The sequence below is a fragment of the Juglans regia genome, chromosome 7 (genome assembly GCF_001411555.2).
Source record: "Juglans regia cultivar Chandler chromosome 7, Walnut 2.0, whole genome shotgun sequence".
NCBI classification, from domain to species: domain Eukaryota; kingdom Viridiplantae; phylum Streptophyta; class Magnoliopsida; order Fagales; family Juglandaceae; genus Juglans; species Juglans regia.
In genome coordinates this window covers 51,744,287-51,760,035 of record NC_049907.1, presented here as the reverse complement: position 1 = coordinate 51,760,035, position 15,749 = coordinate 51,744,287, and the positions used below count along the sequence as shown (strand labels likewise).

General features: G+C 37.5%; 3 protein-coding genes across 4 annotated transcripts; 1 reads left to right on the top strand and 2 right to left on the bottom strand.

Annotated features, from left to right (window-relative positions):
• Positions 1-184: 184 nt before the first annotated feature.
• Positions 185-2,593, top strand: LOC108991826 (arogenate dehydrogenase 1, chloroplastic-like). Its single transcript, XM_018966219.2, has 7 exons — positions 185-470; positions 571-739; positions 882-1,037; positions 1,793-1,875; positions 1,956-2,025; positions 2,095-2,169; positions 2,276-2,593. Exons 1-7 carry the CDS (start codon positions 289-291, stop codon positions 2,351-2,353), a joined length of 813 nt encoding a protein of 270 aa, XP_018821764.1. The 5' UTR covers positions 185-288; the 3' UTR covers positions 2,354-2,593.
• LOC108991823 (protein RETICULATA-RELATED 5, chloroplastic-like) lies at positions 1,800-8,135 on the bottom strand. Of its 2 annotated transcripts, XM_018966213.2 has the most exons (8): positions 7,477-8,135; positions 7,125-7,254; positions 6,148-6,678; positions 5,541-5,648; positions 4,805-5,353; positions 3,606-3,719; positions 3,018-3,165; positions 1,800-1,910 (listed from the first exon to the last, which is right to left on the bottom strand). In XM_018966213.2, exons 1-7 carry the CDS (start codon positions 8,091-8,093, stop codon positions 3,019-3,021), a joined length of 2,196 nt encoding a protein of 731 aa, XP_018821758.1. In that variant the 5' UTR covers positions 8,094-8,135; the 3' UTR covers positions 1,800-1,910; position 3,018. The 2 variants fall into 2 exon arrangements, with proteins under 2 accessions (XP_018821758.1, XP_018821757.1); XM_018966212.2 differs by lacking the exon at positions 1,800-1,910 and having other exon boundaries at positions 2,853-3,165.
• A 663-nt stretch (positions 8,136-8,798) lies between these two features.
• Positions 8,799-15,580, bottom strand: LOC108991825 (biotin carboxyl carrier protein of acetyl-CoA carboxylase-like). The gene is made up of 9 exons (XM_018966217.2): positions 15,238-15,580; positions 13,086-13,298; positions 12,404-12,480; positions 11,772-11,825; positions 10,876-11,124; positions 10,728-10,790; positions 10,521-10,589; positions 10,390-10,435; positions 8,799-9,128 (listed from the first exon to the last, which is right to left on the bottom strand). The coding sequence occupies exons 1-9, from the start codon at positions 15,269-15,271 to the stop codon at positions 9,067-9,069; spliced, it is 867 nt and encodes a 288-aa protein (XP_018821762.1). The 5' UTR covers positions 15,272-15,580; the 3' UTR covers positions 8,799-9,066.
• Between the last annotated feature and the right edge of the window lie 169 nt (positions 15,581-15,749).

The following is a 15,749-nucleotide window of genomic DNA, read 5'->3' as shown; positions in this document are numbered from 1 at the left end:
TTTTTTTTTTCCTTTTCTCTCTCTTTTTATTTTTTTTTTTAATTTTTTCGGATAAGTAGCATAAAAGAGTTGAGTAGCTTCCAAATGGGCCCCCAAAAACAAATGGCTAAAAGTTTGAGCTGGGAGTCAGTGATCCAGATAACTACGAATGACTTCCAATTTAAAAGGGATGCAATGACAAAATGCTGGAGGGACCCAAAGTAATTAAAGTACATAAACCCACATCTCTCTTCCAAGGTGGGGGGAGAAGACAGAAAAAGAAAAACCTCTCTCTCTCACATTCCACTTATGTCTGTTTCATCTGAGCACTCTGATGTGGCTTCAAGGACTCTGAGAATAGGCATAGTAGGCTTCGGACCGTTCGGGCAGTTTCTGGGAAAGACCATGATCAGACAAGGCCACCTTCTACGGGCAACTTCTCGGACTGATTACTCTCAGCTCTGTGCCCATATGGGTATCTCCTTCTTCAGGTATACAAGTGTACACACAGATCGATTTATAAGTTGAGTATTGATACTTGATAGGCGTCATGTTTTGGTATGCTAAATATTCTAAGCACTTTCTCATCAGGGATATAGGTGCGTTTTTTGAAGCAGATAACGACGTAGTCCTGATTTGCACCTCTATCCTCTCTCTAACAGAGGTTGTCCGGTCAATGCCGCTGGATCATCTGAAACGGCCAACACTTTTCGCCGATGTACTCTCGGTCAAAGAGCACCCAAGAAACGTTCTATTGCGAGTACTTACATCTATTAATTAATTAATAACCCGGACTCCAATTTATTTATTTATTTTTTTAATTATCAAACTCGTTAATTTCTTCTTTAAATATTTCCCAACGTGAATACAAACAAGTACGTTTTATATGCATAATTTAATAGGTAGTGCCAGAGGAGTCGGACGTGCTTTGCACTCACCCAATGTTTGGTCCGCAGAGCGGGAAAGATGGTTGGAAAGGCCTAACCTTCATGTACGACAGAGTTCGAATCAGAGATGAAGGTATCTGCTCAAGCTTTCTCCATATTTTTCAAAGCGAGGTAACGCTACTACTCTCTATTCTATTATTCTATTTCTACTTATCCATCCTCTCTCAAACGTTTATAATTTATTATCTAACTGAAATTAATCGAATTATACATATTCCTACCGTCATTCTTATCTATATATACATACATGCATCAATATTAATCAAGTGCATATACATACATGTATCTGATCTGGTGATGAAGTTAATCTAGATTAATTAACTCCAAGTACTACCTTTGATGGGCATAAAATAATCACCCCAACGACACCTGGCTAAAGTTTAAAAGACCCCACATGAGAAATTGAAGGCATATCAGCATTTGCTTTTCTTTTTTCATTTTATTTTGTATATATTAAATGGTCCACCAACATGATAAATTAAAGGCATATTGGTCACCATCAACTTTTTTTTTATTTTTTTATTTTGTATATATTAAATAAACCACCAACATAAACTTATCTTTCGATTTCAACAATACAAAACATGAATAAGTAATTTATTATATATTTCCCACCATATAATTTTACCGTCCCAATTGATTCATCCGTCCAAATACACATGCCAACTCCAGCATCTTTTTAATGTTTGCTTCATTCTCTGATGACTGCTGCAACTTTCCAATCGAATATCATGTATTTCTCTCTCTCACACTATTAAATACTCTAGGATATGAAAATTATAGTTTCAACTCTTTTTCTCTCACGGCTGGCCGTTGTTGACTGTTGAACGCATTGAACGTTGTGTAACAACATGACTACACATCAGGGTTGCAGAATGCTGGAGATGTCTTGCCAAGAACATGATAAAGTGGCCGCTAGGAGCCAGTTTATAACTCACACCATTGGCAGGTAAAAGAGCCCAACTAATCGCATTTCTCAAATTCCTGGTAAATAAAAATAGGCAGTCATGAAGCTTTCCAATTTGACAGGATACTGTCAGAAATGGAGATCCAGTCGACAACCATAGACACAAAGGGCTTCGAGGCACTTGTTCAACTGGTATGGTATTTTCAATCGCTTCTAGTTTTACCATACGCAGAAACACACTTAACATTATGCTATATGCAGAAAGAAAGCACCGTGGGAGATAGTTTTGATCTGTTTAGCGGGTTATTCGTACATAATCGGTTTGCCCAACAAGAGGTATGGACCATTCTTGCCTTTTTTTTTTTTTTTTTAAATGATTTTTGATACAATCAATCCTTCACTATCATTAGTAGATTTGATCAAGAATCTCCTAATCATGCAGCTTCAAAACCTTGAACTCGCTCTCAATAAAGTCAAACAGAAGCTGGTAGAGAAGATGGGGGAGGAGGAACAGGATTGAATGATTCTAAACGCTCATGAGAACTACTCTCGTCGCAGATTTGTGACGTATTAACGATGTTTTAACGTTTCACATATATTGTTTGAAAAGTTTTTCTTCTTCCTCTTCCTCTTTCCTAAATTTGCAGACATTATCATAAATTCCGAATTATGTGCCAAACATGTCACCTAAACCTTCGCTACAGACGGTGAAAAATTAAAATTTCCCAAAGGAAATTTCAGAGAGGACTTTCTTTTTCTTTTTATTTTCTTTTTTTCGTTCCACCAAAAAGATACATAGAAAGCTTAGTTTGAAATGCCGTTGAGTCAATAATACACCAATCACTGCATAATCGAAATAAAAACTCTGTTTATTTGTTACTTTATATTTTTTATTTGGTTGATCATGGTTGCTCGGTTAAATTTGCATCTATTGAAATTTTGAATTGTTCATAGTTATCATAGAACACTTATTCAACTCGTCCAAGTGTATTTGTTCGGTCCAAACTGAGATTTTCCCCTAATCAGAATTAAAAATCCTGCCCTTGTATTCACCAAAATTGAAAGAACGATGTTGACCGGTTTAGCATAAAGACCATAATTCTCTCTCTCTCTCAGATCTACCTTCACAGCTTTTAAAGAATGGAATGGAAATTAAAATGAAATTCTGAAGTCAGATTTTTCACCTTATTGATTCTTAATTTCATCAACAGTGGCATCTTCTGTGATGCCACCTCCCAATGCGGCATGATTAGGAGAATCTGATATTTCAAAAGGGGGTGCTCCACTCTTCCGAGCTTGCAGTCCAGTAAACCGTGCAAGATCAACCCATTGCTGCAGAATGAAATTAAGAGACAGCGTCAACCCTATACTTGACAGAAAATTTACTCAATTACATTACAGTACTTGTGGTATTGGTGGGTGAGGGTCTGGCAGGAAAGATATAACAACTAAAATAACAGTGCACTGTGCAGTATCAGAGTAGGAGGCATGAGCACCAAAGCAAACAAAAACCAAGCTCATTGCACATTTATCAAAGCCCAAAAATAAATTCACTAATTAAACAAAATTTTCCATGAACCAAACATGAAAAATTTCATAGCAGGCTTTCCTCTCTTGTGACAAGTACTGTAATGAAGTTTTTATTATTGGTTCTCGTAAAGAATTATGAAGTTGTTGTAACTTCATATGATCCATTCAAAATTTGGAGAAATAAATGAAATGAAAGGTAAAAACAAACACTAGACTGTATAAAATATTTAGATGATTCTAACCTGAGTTCCCCAGTAAGAGTTGACTGTCCGAGCAACAAAAGATAGCATATTCACAAGTAAAATATGAGAAGAAAATTCATCAGAAATTCTATGCTCCACTATTCCAGCAATAATCTGCATCAAGAAAACCGATAAACAATAAGATGCAACAGTCACATCTTTTAATGTTGTGGCATAAATATTGGGCATTCACAGCATCGGTTGAAACTTGAAATACCAAGGAGCCAGTTAAGAGGATGTAATGGCACACATAATCCATGGCCAATGGTGCACATTTTAGGCTTTAACAATTTTTGAAATAATAAATCAAAAGAAAGGATTCAGAGGACGGAGAGAGGTTCAGCTTTACATTGGAGCATTACAAATAATATTAGATTCTATCACAACCAGAAGTGTGAGACTTGAGCCATGCCACCTACGATGGACTGGCCCGACAAAGATGTTGGGAATATAAGGGAGAGAGATTGTGATACCCCATTCTGATAAGTGATAGGGGTAGATGGTGTATGAGATCCCACATTGATTGGAAATGAGAAGTTCTTACTCTTTATAATGTTCCAATGGGGCTCCAATGAAGTATAGGTCATATAACTAATGGAGTATAGGTCATATGGCTTGAGCCTTCTATTGGAGCGTTACAAATGGTATCAAAGTCTATCTCAACCAGAAATGTGGGATTGAGAGATTGTGATACCCACATTGTTTGAGAATGAGAAGTTTTTGTTCTTTATAATGTTCTAGTGGGGTTCCAATTGTATCATTGACTAGTCATTTTGGAATATAAGCCACGTGGCTTGGGCATTCCGTTGGGGTTTAAAAGAGATACATGCCAAAAGCCAGATTATAATTAGATAAGTTCCTCCTACGTCCTAATGAAAAGTCAACCATATGCATTTTACTCATCTTTACTGAATTCATGATTGATTTGAAAAAATTATCTCAGTTATTTTTTAAGAAAACATATCTAATGTAAGGACGATGTATCAGGCCAATCAAAAGGAAGCAATGTCTTTAAATGCCTTTACAAAAGCTATCGTTGCTATGGAACTATACTTTAGGTTACATTTAGTATTTAAAAAGAAGATAAATGAAGATATATCGTTACTACTATATAGTCTTTAAATCAGCACGAGATTTGCAATAACGATGCTAAAATATGATTGATGAGTACAAGAATCTAAAATGAGTACTCTCTCTACCTGATAACGAAGATTTGCTGATGTTCCAAGAAAGCATCCATATACAACAGCTGTTTTGAGTACTGGGGATCTTTTATTGCCCTGATTAGCAATCAGAGCTGGATTAAGAAATCTACGAATCACAAATAACACATTTGCGGCAGCTACAGCTCCAATACTGGAAATAAACCCAACACTAGCAAGTTTCAAACCACCAAAAAGCACTGATGCAACTCTATGACTGAGATTCCAGTCCTTCCCAACAATATTCTTTTGAAATGCATTATCAGGGATGTAGCCAAGGAGACCTTGCAAAGTGTCCATGCTGTCAGGCACCTTCATCTCATCAGCATATGAAAGGAACGATAGAGTTGGAGCAGGAAGCCAAACTGTAAAGAAATCGACAACCGATCCTCTGACAGTATCCGTGATGACATAGTCAAGCTCTTCAAAGAAATTTTCTTTGCGCCTCTCATACTGTGCTAGGAGAGTAGTTGTTATAGATATAGCTTCCTCTATAGCTAATCTATGCAAGAACTTGGGATCTGCCAACAATCTTTCCCTGAAACCCTGCATCCAGGATGAGCCATGGTCAACCTGAGTGTCTATATGGATGTCTTCCTTCTACCAACATTTTTTTTTTTCTCCACAGCATACAATTGTATGTTCCTATGATATCCATAGTTCTACAATATAACATAGAAAGTAAATTCTTGACAAAATACCAAAAATGGTTTCATTTCACAAACTCAAATACCTGGAAACGGTGAGTAAGTTCTGAAATCAGGGGATATTTCTCCATATCAAAGAAGTTCTGTAGTACCTCTGGTGATACTAAACCAAGATCAAGTCCCTTTTGAAGGTCCTGAAAAGCATGTCAACATTATCGTCTATGAGACAAAGAAAGATTATTTAGGGAGATGATCCTTACATAAAACCATTCCTAACTTTCATGCAACAAACCCACTGCATTTTCAAATTCCATCCACCATTTTTTTTTATAGGTAATAAGTAATTCATTGATAGAAAGATAGGCATAGCCCAAGTACACTAGGGGTATACAAAGAAATACACCTATTTAGGAACTAGAAACATTTAAGAAATTCCATCCACCATAGATGAATGTAAAGATACACAGGATTGTTATATCCAGATCAATATGTCCACAAGGAGACTGATTAAAACCCGCAACTCTTTAGAGAACAGGGTTCAAATTCTTCAGAAACATAAGAAATCTTTAAAGAGATACAAAATTCATCAACTGACCAGTCCACTAGAAAATACAGTTCAAATTCCAGGACTTAGATTTTAAGTTTTGCAATACATCCAAAAAGCACACAAATATTATGATGAAAACAGCTAACCTGAGGAAGGGCATCTCGCCTCCGGCCAGCTGCATTCATTACTCGAGAAATCTCAGCACGATCAAAACAATTTCTACTGCAGGGTCTAGCAGCAGAATACCACAAGAAATCAGCAACAGGAACCTCCCCCTCTCTCCTTATTTGTTGCCTTTCAGGATCAAGTAATATAACCACTTGATTTTTCTTTTGCATCTTTTTTGAAATTCTTGCAGGCACCCCCGTTCCCCTAGATCCAAACATAATGTGGCTTGCACCTGTTATGACCACTAGCATCCCAGTGGCTCCTCCATCCACTATGTTCTGTAAAATTATCTGGGCCATTGTATATTCCTCAACTACTCTTGCTTGTGCAGATAGGTACAAACTTGGCCCAAAAGGGACAGATAGACTTGGTGAATTCATATCAATTGGTGATCTGCGTGAGACGGAAGTGAAGCCCGAAACAAAGCCCGAGCCAGCTGGAGGAGCATATAATCTACGATCAGCCTTTGAAAGCCTGCGAATTCCTTCTGCTTGGACAATTCTTAAAACCTGTTAATATCAGAATAATGTGCGTGCGCTCCACAGTTACTACAAACTCATGCATAAGTTGAAATAATAAAATGATAGAAATTGAAACTGGTGGAAGAAAATTACTATGGCAAAGAAAGATGAGCAAACAGTCAACTCCTTTATTTTTTTTAAGAAGAGGACGGTACCCCATAGCCCTTACTTATGGTGGAGGAAAACCGTGGTTAAGTCTACTCCCTTAATTGCAAAAGATATGTAACTAAAAATTAGATCATTGGATCCACCACAGGAAAGTGCACCATTCCATGATACTGTACTGAAAAAGGGTCATACGGAGTTAACTTGCATTGAGTTGACACTAGATTACTTTATTTCCTATTACATATGATACATGTTCCCTACCTATAGAGCAGAAGGAACGACTTAGCAAGGTGCCAATTGAATTATGTGAAAAGATGCAGGAGTACCTTGAGCGGAGTACCGCAAGCAACGAGGCGTATTCCATTATCACGACAGTAGCTTAGAAGAGGCTGATACTCCTGCCAGCTTTGAGGTGGCCAGTGTGATGTATAAGACTTCAATGTTTCTCCATCTATCCTGCCATCAAGTACAGGCCTCATCACATTCATGCATGATTCGATATGGAAATTACTCCAACGATTCATCGAAATTGCTCAAACATAAGACCGCTAAACGTGGTTAAGAACCACAAACCATGAAAGCGAGCATGACTGATATGTAGAGTCATTGATTAAAAGAGAAATATATACGTATTTACGTGCGTGTGTATGTATGCATAGAATATGGTTTTAAGAAGACCTTTTATCCATATACTGATTAAGCTGCTCCTGCATATCGCAGGGAAACGCCTCCAGAGCTAAAGATATGGGCCTATCAGACTCTGTGCACCGTTTTGTCAAATTCCTCACAATCTCGAGCTCCAAGTCCTTGTCGTCTCGGATCGGGACGTGCTCGGCTTCTCCCAAATACACAATCCTCGCATTCATCAACTTCTCCCACACCTTAATCTTATCCTTCCCCACGGCTGTAGGCTCTCCGATCACCGTCGCATCGTAAATCCTCGAAACAATGATATCCTCCTTCTTCTCCACAACCGTCGGAGACACGGGTGATTTCTCCGGTGTGGAGGAGTCCTGAGGCTTGTCTTCCGCACGCGCGAGCGCCGACCGCAGAACCCAACCGCCGGCGGTTAGAAGGGGAGCGAGTAAGACGTGGCGCCGGGCGGGTGCGGTACATGAATATTGGGGGTCTGTAACTGAGAGTATTAAGTGGCGGCGTTTCACGGTTGGATATTGGCGGAAAACTCGGTGGCGAAGAGGTTTGAGAGGCGGAGCACATGAGGGGCGGAGACTAGAGCTTTTATGTAGTGGCGATGGAGGAGGAGTGCCCAAGCCTCTGCAAGTGTGGGGCTTCATTTCGCTGAAAAAATGACGAGAGATAGAGAGTTTGATCAGCCTCGGACATGTGTTATTTATTTATTACTATTTCTGCGTATTTGTAAAATTCTTGGTCACATAAATTGGTAAAATTCGTGTAAATCTTATTAATATATAGATATTTGTGTGTATTGGTCTTGATAAGATGAGATTTTATACGGTCACGGTATTGAATGGCTGGTGTTTCCTAACGTGTGATGACTAATTATCAGATAAAAAGTGTCGTTTGTATCATATTTGCATCATTGAGTTCAATAACACTTCATTGCGTTATAATTGCAGTGGTTTGCTTGATTGTCATCAATATCCCTTACATACGTTGAATGCCTCACTCCCATTCTATACCAACTCATATATAGTAAGTTCGGCCCTTTTCAATTTAAATGTGATCTCCACCATTAGCAAAGTTAACATTCGCATCTTGAATATTTATGGGCAATTTCCCTAGCAGATAATGCAATGCTGTTGGCAGCAGCCACGATGGAAATAGAGATAGATGGTTTCATCTGTTTAGGTCTTTGACCCTCGCGTTGGCTCGGGTTCCTCGTCACAGGGTCCAAATCTGCTCTTAATCAAACATCCTTATAAGCTGTCCGATCTGCCTCAATATGCAACAAACATCTCCTCCAGCTTAACCATAACCAACAAACAACTACACCTTAAACGGTGCGTGGAATATTTTCCTGACAGAACAACCATTTCTCAATATATAATGCTTAAAATAATTGTTCCCGAATCTACAGCCAATTCAACTGCAAGAAATATCAAGAACACAGCACCTACTACACTCGAGTCCCCTACTCCAGTTGAGGTAAAGACGCAAAAGATGGAAAGAATAACATGACTCCAGGACAGGACAACCAAAAAAGTAAAAATAAAAAAAAATAACTTCAAGCCTCACATCTCTCCAACAACAATGATTATCTGGGAATAGCCATGGATTGGGGAGAGCTCACTGGATACCATGAAACGACGGTAAGAGAGCAATAAGAGGGTCTCCGTAACCAACAGCTTCTGCAAACCATACACAGTTGAAATCAAACACTTAAAAAAGTCATTATAGCCGGCTCAAGTTATGATTAGATAATATGAGTTGAGTTGAGATGAAAGTTGAATAAAATATTGTTAGAATATTATTTTTTAATATTATTATTATTTTAAAATTTGTAAAAATTGAATTGTTTATTATATTTTGTGTTGAAATTTGAGAAAGCTGTAATGATTAGATAAGATGAGTTGAGATGGGTTTGGGATCCAAACGGCCCTTACAGACCACATCCATCAATCAATGTACCATAACTTGAGAATGAACTTCATAGTCCAAGACTCACACTCACTAAGAAAGTCATTATAGCTGCTCTGCTCATGTTACAAACTCCCCCATCAACTAGAACCCAAGTACGAACTTCATAGTTCAAAACACGTCTTCACTTCTTTTTTAAGACGGCTATTTCAGATCCTAAATGATAGAAGTTCTATTTTCATTTCTCTGACCCTAACTGTATGATGAGACTGCAACAAGGGGCTTGGCTGGCCTAAAGATATTTTTGATTGGAATGACATGAAAAAATTATACACCACTGACTGAGTTAATGTCCATTATTTATGGGTAAGTAACTTTAATGGACATTATTACTCAAGAATTGCATTGAACCTTGCAAAACCTCTATGGCTGCACTGAGAATGGTATTGATTCACATATTAAGCATGGACAATGTCAGCCGAGAAAGGAAAGAAGGAATTTATCATAATGGGATATATCCTAAAAAGATTAACACTACATATATATATATATATATATTTTTTTTTAATGTCGGGGAACCTCTCAAAGGTAGGGCCCTTCGGACCCAACCCTGCAGAGTAAGCCCCGGTCCCATGCACCGCATCCTCGGAAGTTTTCCTACACGGAACTAGTTAAATCACTGATTTTTCGCCGGGGGGTGTGGTCCTAAAGAATTGTTTGCACCCATGAGGTGTTGAACCTTGGACCTTGAAGGGAGTGATACCCCAAGACCAAGGCCTTCACCACTTGGGCCAACCCTTGGGATTTTAACACTATATGAATCATTTTCCACAGATATAACTTTCATCTTTGTTGTTCACAATCATCTATAATTTTCAGAGTAATTAGAAACTATAAATTAGAAGAAATTTATCTTGCAGTGAACATGCTCATATCCTGCTGGGCTACCTAAGCGGTTCCCCTTTTACATGAAGCAATTCAAGAGAAAATAAATCGAGTCATAAATAGCAAGAGACGGAGACATTTCTTTACCTCCATCATCAAAGAGGAGCTTTAAGATTTCTCCAGCCTTATCTGACTGCTCAACATGCCAGTAAGAAATCACCATTATAAGAACTCAACAAGAAGAAATCACCAAAATTAAAAATGAAAAGAGTATTCACCTTCACAGGAAGTTCAGTGCCAAACTGATCCAAATATCCAATTACTTGTCCTTCCTTTATTACATCACCCTGTAAATCCCAGAATTAAGAGAAACAATTTAGGTTTCGAAGCCAATGTGGTGTTTCTTACACTTGTGGCTACATATAAATTTGAAAAGGAGGCATACAGAAATGTTTGGCAGACAAAATCCATGCATGCATAACTACCTCTTTACAGATAGGAGGTTGCTTCTTCCCTTTCACCGTTCTGCCCCTTCTAAATGAGCCAACCTAACAGGAAAAAGTGATGGCAGATAAGTTATCCCAAAAATGAAAACATTAAAAGTGGTCCACACAACATATGCACACCACATACCGTTGGGGATGATACCAGGACAAATCCACTTGATCCAGAAGCCTCTAATGCTAGTAACTTTGAAGACTTCTCCACGGGCACATTTGTAAATGGACTAGAAGCTTTTGATGGTGATGGTGGTGGGGCTACAGGTGCCGATTCAACCATGGGTTTAGTTGGAACTGGTGGTGGTGTAATTGGTGACATTCCGGACATAGGAGCTGCTGTGGCTCCAATGTTCCGCTTCAGATGCATTTCAAAATCTCCAACCTATCAAACATCAACATATATCCAATTTTTCTAATTAGATGATGCAGTAAACATCTTAAACATTCATGCAACTGCTGATGTTCTGTGGTCATATTAGATGGTCATTTGTAATTTGTTCAAATTTACCAGGAGATTTTTTTTTTTAATATTTTACCAGGAGATTGAATCATGATCTTGTTGTTATAGTTATCTTTACATTTAGCACTCATTTCCATATATAAAGGAAAAAGAGCCATCAAAATGAATTGTGATTTATGCCAAATGTAAGGCCAATGGGCACAAGTCAAAGTACTGTTCAATAAGCGGGCTTTAGTTCCAATTCATCAAAGTACGTAACAGACAAGCGTGTAACTGATTTCCAACTTGACTCTGATGTATCAGTAAAAGGATTTGACGTAAAATCATAGATGCATCAATTATATTGCCTTCCCACACAAGCTTCATGCTCCCTTCATGCACAATGCCCATTGTTTGTTTAAAGGAGCCTATAAAACTTCCTCATAGGATATTGAGTTGCCACCACCTTTCTGACACTTATTGGTTGAATGTACTTTTCAACTACACCATCACCCAAAAAATATTAAGAAGAAGAAGAAAGAAAGAAAGAAAGAAATGTCAGCTATTTAAACAAGGGTATTAAATTTCACCTTTAGTTTCAGCTCAGCAACTTCTGTCTCGTCACAGACTTCTAGTACCAGTGCCTGATAGTTTTAAAACAGTAAACAACTGATATATATTCAAACAGAAGGAAAGAATGCAAAACATGAAGGTAGCAAGATTCCAAAGCAACATTAACCAGAATAATGCCAGGCCCAACCAAGAGATAGATACTAAGGGAAAAACCCATGAACATAGTTTTGAGTAAAATCAAACAAGGGTGAGCCCTGAGCGTATGTGTTTTCTGAGTGTCAAAGATTTGCATGAGTCGGAACTCGGCCATGGAAAAAATCAAAGTAGGAGATTTAGACCGGAGAAATGTTATTCTTCATGTGCCATATAACTAAACTGAGGGCAACAAGATTTAGGATGAAGAGTACCGTTGCTTTTCAGACTATCATGGTATGTGTAAGAATAGAGATCACAATATAGGAGGTCATCATATAGCAATTAAGGAAAGTGACCTTTTCCAAATTTTTTGGACAGCTTAGAAATAATGAAAAAACATGTTTTCCCAACGAAAATAGCTAGTTTCAGAAGATCTGTCATTAGCCAACAGTACCACATCAACAGATAAACATATGGAGCAAAAAAGTTGTAAGATTCAAAGAGATATTCTCACCTCAAATCCATTAGGAAAAGTAGCACCGAGTGGAGCCTTCTTCTCCAACGAGCCTTGAATAACACTATGTGAAGAAACTGTCACATCATAGCCACTCAGTTTTAGTATGCAAAGACAAAAGGTAAACTTAGATAAAAAAATTTATATATTAGAAACCCATATACATGTACAAAACAATATTGAAATCATCTCGTTTCACAAATTTTATGAATATCAATATGCAGAACTGCAGCATCGTGTTTGAAGAAGAATAAAATCCCAAAGGCAACTACATTTCTCGATGATAGATTCTCTTAGTAGTAACACAGTGCAATTACGTTCAGACAATAACAAATATTCATGCAAAGCAGAATGTAGAATGAATGAATTGAGATGATAAAAAATGACATATGGTTGTCTCAACTGAGCATTTGCCAAAATCCAAATTAAAAAACGAACATATTGGCATTCATTCTCTAATTTTTCTCTCCCTTCTTCAAAGCTTAACAACAAACACCAATGAGGAAGCACTATATATTTGTCGTGCCATGTATAAACCAAGAGACAAGCATGATTTCTGTATCTGAAAATGCAACTGCTAAAACTTTACTTCATCTCATGTCTGCAACAACCAGGAAAAAAAAAATTATTTCAAGGCTACTGATTCACTCTACAGTATTTCTGGCATGAGAAGTGATCTCACCATCGGACTTAGATGTTTCTGTAGCTTCAGATGTCTTCACAGATGATACAACCATTCCCTTCCGCTTCGTTGATGAAACAAAGGGCTTCCCAGTAATTGTTGATCCTTGAATGCATGATTTACTTGAAATAGGCCAGCTAGCATTATGTATGTGTAGCAGACTAGGCTTCTCAAGTGAAGAGCACACGTGTGAAGTAGTTCCAACAACAGAACCTGGAATTCAACAGAACCCTATAAGCATTTGAGTGCAGAAAAAAATAATAAAATAAAATAATATTTTCAGCCTTGTTTGAGACAAGTCACATTTCAGGCACCAAAAGATACTTTTCTGAAAGGAAAATGATTTGTGCAAGCCTAGGGCTTGCAAACCTCATACAGACCATTTGCAAAAAAAAGTAGGACTCACCTGAAAATCCACTTTTTATGGTGGGTCCCACCTTTTTTTCAAAGAGACTGCAATAGACTTGCGCATCCTAGATTCATATTTAACATTACTCTTAAAAGTTTGCAACTAATGCCTAATAGTACGTAATTCTAAAGGAATCATTCCTATTATTTAGAATAGCTAATGCCTAATGGTACCTAATTCTAAAGGATTTATTCATATTATTTATATAACGTTTGGAGAATTTTTATTTTTATTTTTAATTTTTATCAATAAATAAGAATTTTATTGAAAATAGGCAAAACCAAGTACAAGGGACATTTTTTTTATTGGCACCGTGTATCCGGGATCAGCGTCCCAACTAATCCCGAGGGTGCACAGGCCTCAGCAAAGAGTTTTCCGCAAGTGCACATACACAGGACATCTACAAGAGCCACACCTAAGAGCGTTTGGAGAAAGTTACCAATTAGCTATGTTGGTTAGTGAGGTGATCTCAAATCACCTCAGACTACTTCACTACTATTTACAAACTATTCACTACTTTTTTACTACTATTCATACTTTTTCACTATTATTCATAGATCACCCTGAGATCATCTTATCATCCAAACGTAGCCACGTTACCTATGTCAAGGTGGCACTCAATCTTCTTAATAGAACAAATGAAGAAAGTCTTCAATATCTAGTTCTCCAAAAAAAGCTCTTAAATAGGAAAATTCTAAACTATTTAATTAAAAAAATGGTTAGTATCTCAAAAACTCCACCGTGGGATCTAAGAAATTCATCGGTGCCCAATCCCTTCAAAATAAACATGAAAGCAATTTCTTTCATCACTAAATGCAGCTGCAAACCCACAGTTTGTCACCTAAATCAGACATTTGCTTCTGATTCAGAACGACTCTACAACTACTCACCACGAGTGTACCTGTATCCCATCTCTCGTCCTGTTATGATGTTTTTGCAACCAGAACCCCTCCATCAATTCACAGGTTAAAAATCGTAACTGCAAGAGTGCCAATAAATTCATCTAATCGCAGTAACGTAAACCTATTTTACCTCAGTTTTTTTAAAAGGACTTTTTGTTAATTCCGATCCAGTTGGCTCAAGAAAAAACAAATAAATTCACTGTTAGATTCAAAATTGAGACAAATTCTAATGTCAAAGATCCTAAAAAATTACACTAACCTCGTTTGTTTTCACAAATGAAATTAGATGAGTTGATATAAAAGTTAAAATTTGAATAAAATATATTAAAATATATTTTTTAATATTATTATTATTTTAAAATTTAAAAAAATTGAATTAATTATTTTATTCTGTGTAGAAATTTTGAAAAGTTATAATGATTATATAAAATGAAATGTGTTGTTTTGAAATAAATGGAACAAATCCCTCAGACGACCAAAAAAAAAAAAAAAACTCTGTATCTAACATATAAACATGGCTAAGCTCATACGACCAGTAATAGTAAATAAAGCAATGCAAGAAAATATTACCCAATTCCGCTTAGTCTCATTTTATGAACAAATATAATGATTGCGAGAAAAAGTTTCAAGAAAATTAGCACAGACATATGCTTTGAAATCAATACTTTTTCTCTCAAAATTGACAATATTATCCAATTCCGCTTACTCTCATTTTGCCAACGAACCAAACAGAGTCGAAATCGAACAAGAAAACCAAGTCCAGCCTCAAATCAAGCAAACCTCACACACCCACACACATGCGCGCACAGAGAGAGAGAGAGAGAGAGAGAGAGAGAGTTACAGTGAAAGGATCGGAGAAGAGCGGCAGACTCCATGGAAGAGAAACTGAATCAAAACGAAGGGAATCGAAAACGAGAGGAGGAAACGGAAACGAAAACGAAGAACGAAATGAAGGAATCGAGACAAAAGGGGGGGATATATAGGGAATTATGGGGGCAAAATCGAGAAGACGGAAATGGCGTTTTATTGTGAGATAGGTTGGTTGGTTTAGTGCAGTTGGAACTTGGCAGAGGTTGAGCTTCGAAATGTCCGCCCCCACACCGCCCTCCTCGTTCTAGTGCTCGTATTCGCTAACGTACGCGGGGTTTACAGTATACCGTCGTCTTACGTGGCTCTTATGATTTGTCGGTCTTTGTGTGGAGGTTTTTTTGGGTACACCTGTAGGGAATCAGCGATACGTTGGCTAGACATTATCCTCATAATTTCCTCTGGGCCTCTACGACAAGATTTTACGGCGTTTTATGGCTACGAAGCGGGCCATCGTAGATTATGTAAACATTTTGGTAGCTAGTG

What these genes read in the sequence shown, in the direction of transcription:
- LOC108991826 (XM_018966219.2), top strand. Translation starts at nt 289, where the DNA reads ATGTCTGTTTCATCTGAGCACTCTGATGTGGCTTCAAGGACTCTGAGA. An exon ending in TCGAGGCACTTGTTCAACTG is followed by an intron (nt 2,026 to 2,094) that starts GTATGGTATTTT and finishes TGCTATATGCAG; the next exon opens with AAAGAAAGCACCGTGGGAGA. An exon ending in ATCGGTTTGCCCAACAAGAG is followed by an intron (nt 2,170 to 2,275) that starts GTATGGACCATT and finishes CTAATCATGCAG; the next exon opens with CTTCAAAACCTTGAACTCGC.
- LOC108991823 (XM_018966213.2), bottom strand. Translation starts at nt 8,093, where the DNA reads ATGAAGCCCCACACTTGCAGAGGCTTGGGCACTCCTCCTCCATCGCCA. An exon ending in GGCGAGATGCCCTTCCTCAG is followed by an intron (nt 5,649 to 6,147) that starts GTTAGCTGTTTT and finishes CATGCTTTTCAG; the next exon opens with GACCTTCAAAAGGGACTTGA. An exon ending in ACTCTTACTGGGGAACTCAG is followed by an intron (nt 3,166 to 3,605) that starts GTTAGAATCATC and finishes TTCATTCTGCAG; the next exon opens with CAATGGGTTGATCTTGCACG.
- LOC108991825 (XM_018966217.2), bottom strand. Translation starts at nt 15,271, where the DNA reads ATGGAGTCTGCCGCTCTTCTCCGATCCTTTCACT. An exon ending in AGAAACATCTAAGTCCGATG is followed by an intron (nt 12,481 to 13,085) that starts GTGAGATCACTT and finishes ATGATGTGACAG; the next exon opens with TTTCTTCACATAGTGTTATT. An exon ending in GCTCCTCTTTGATGATGGAG is followed by an intron (nt 9,129 to 10,389) that starts GTAAAGAAATGT and finishes TATGGTTTGCAG; the next exon opens with AAGCTGTTGGTTACGGAGAC.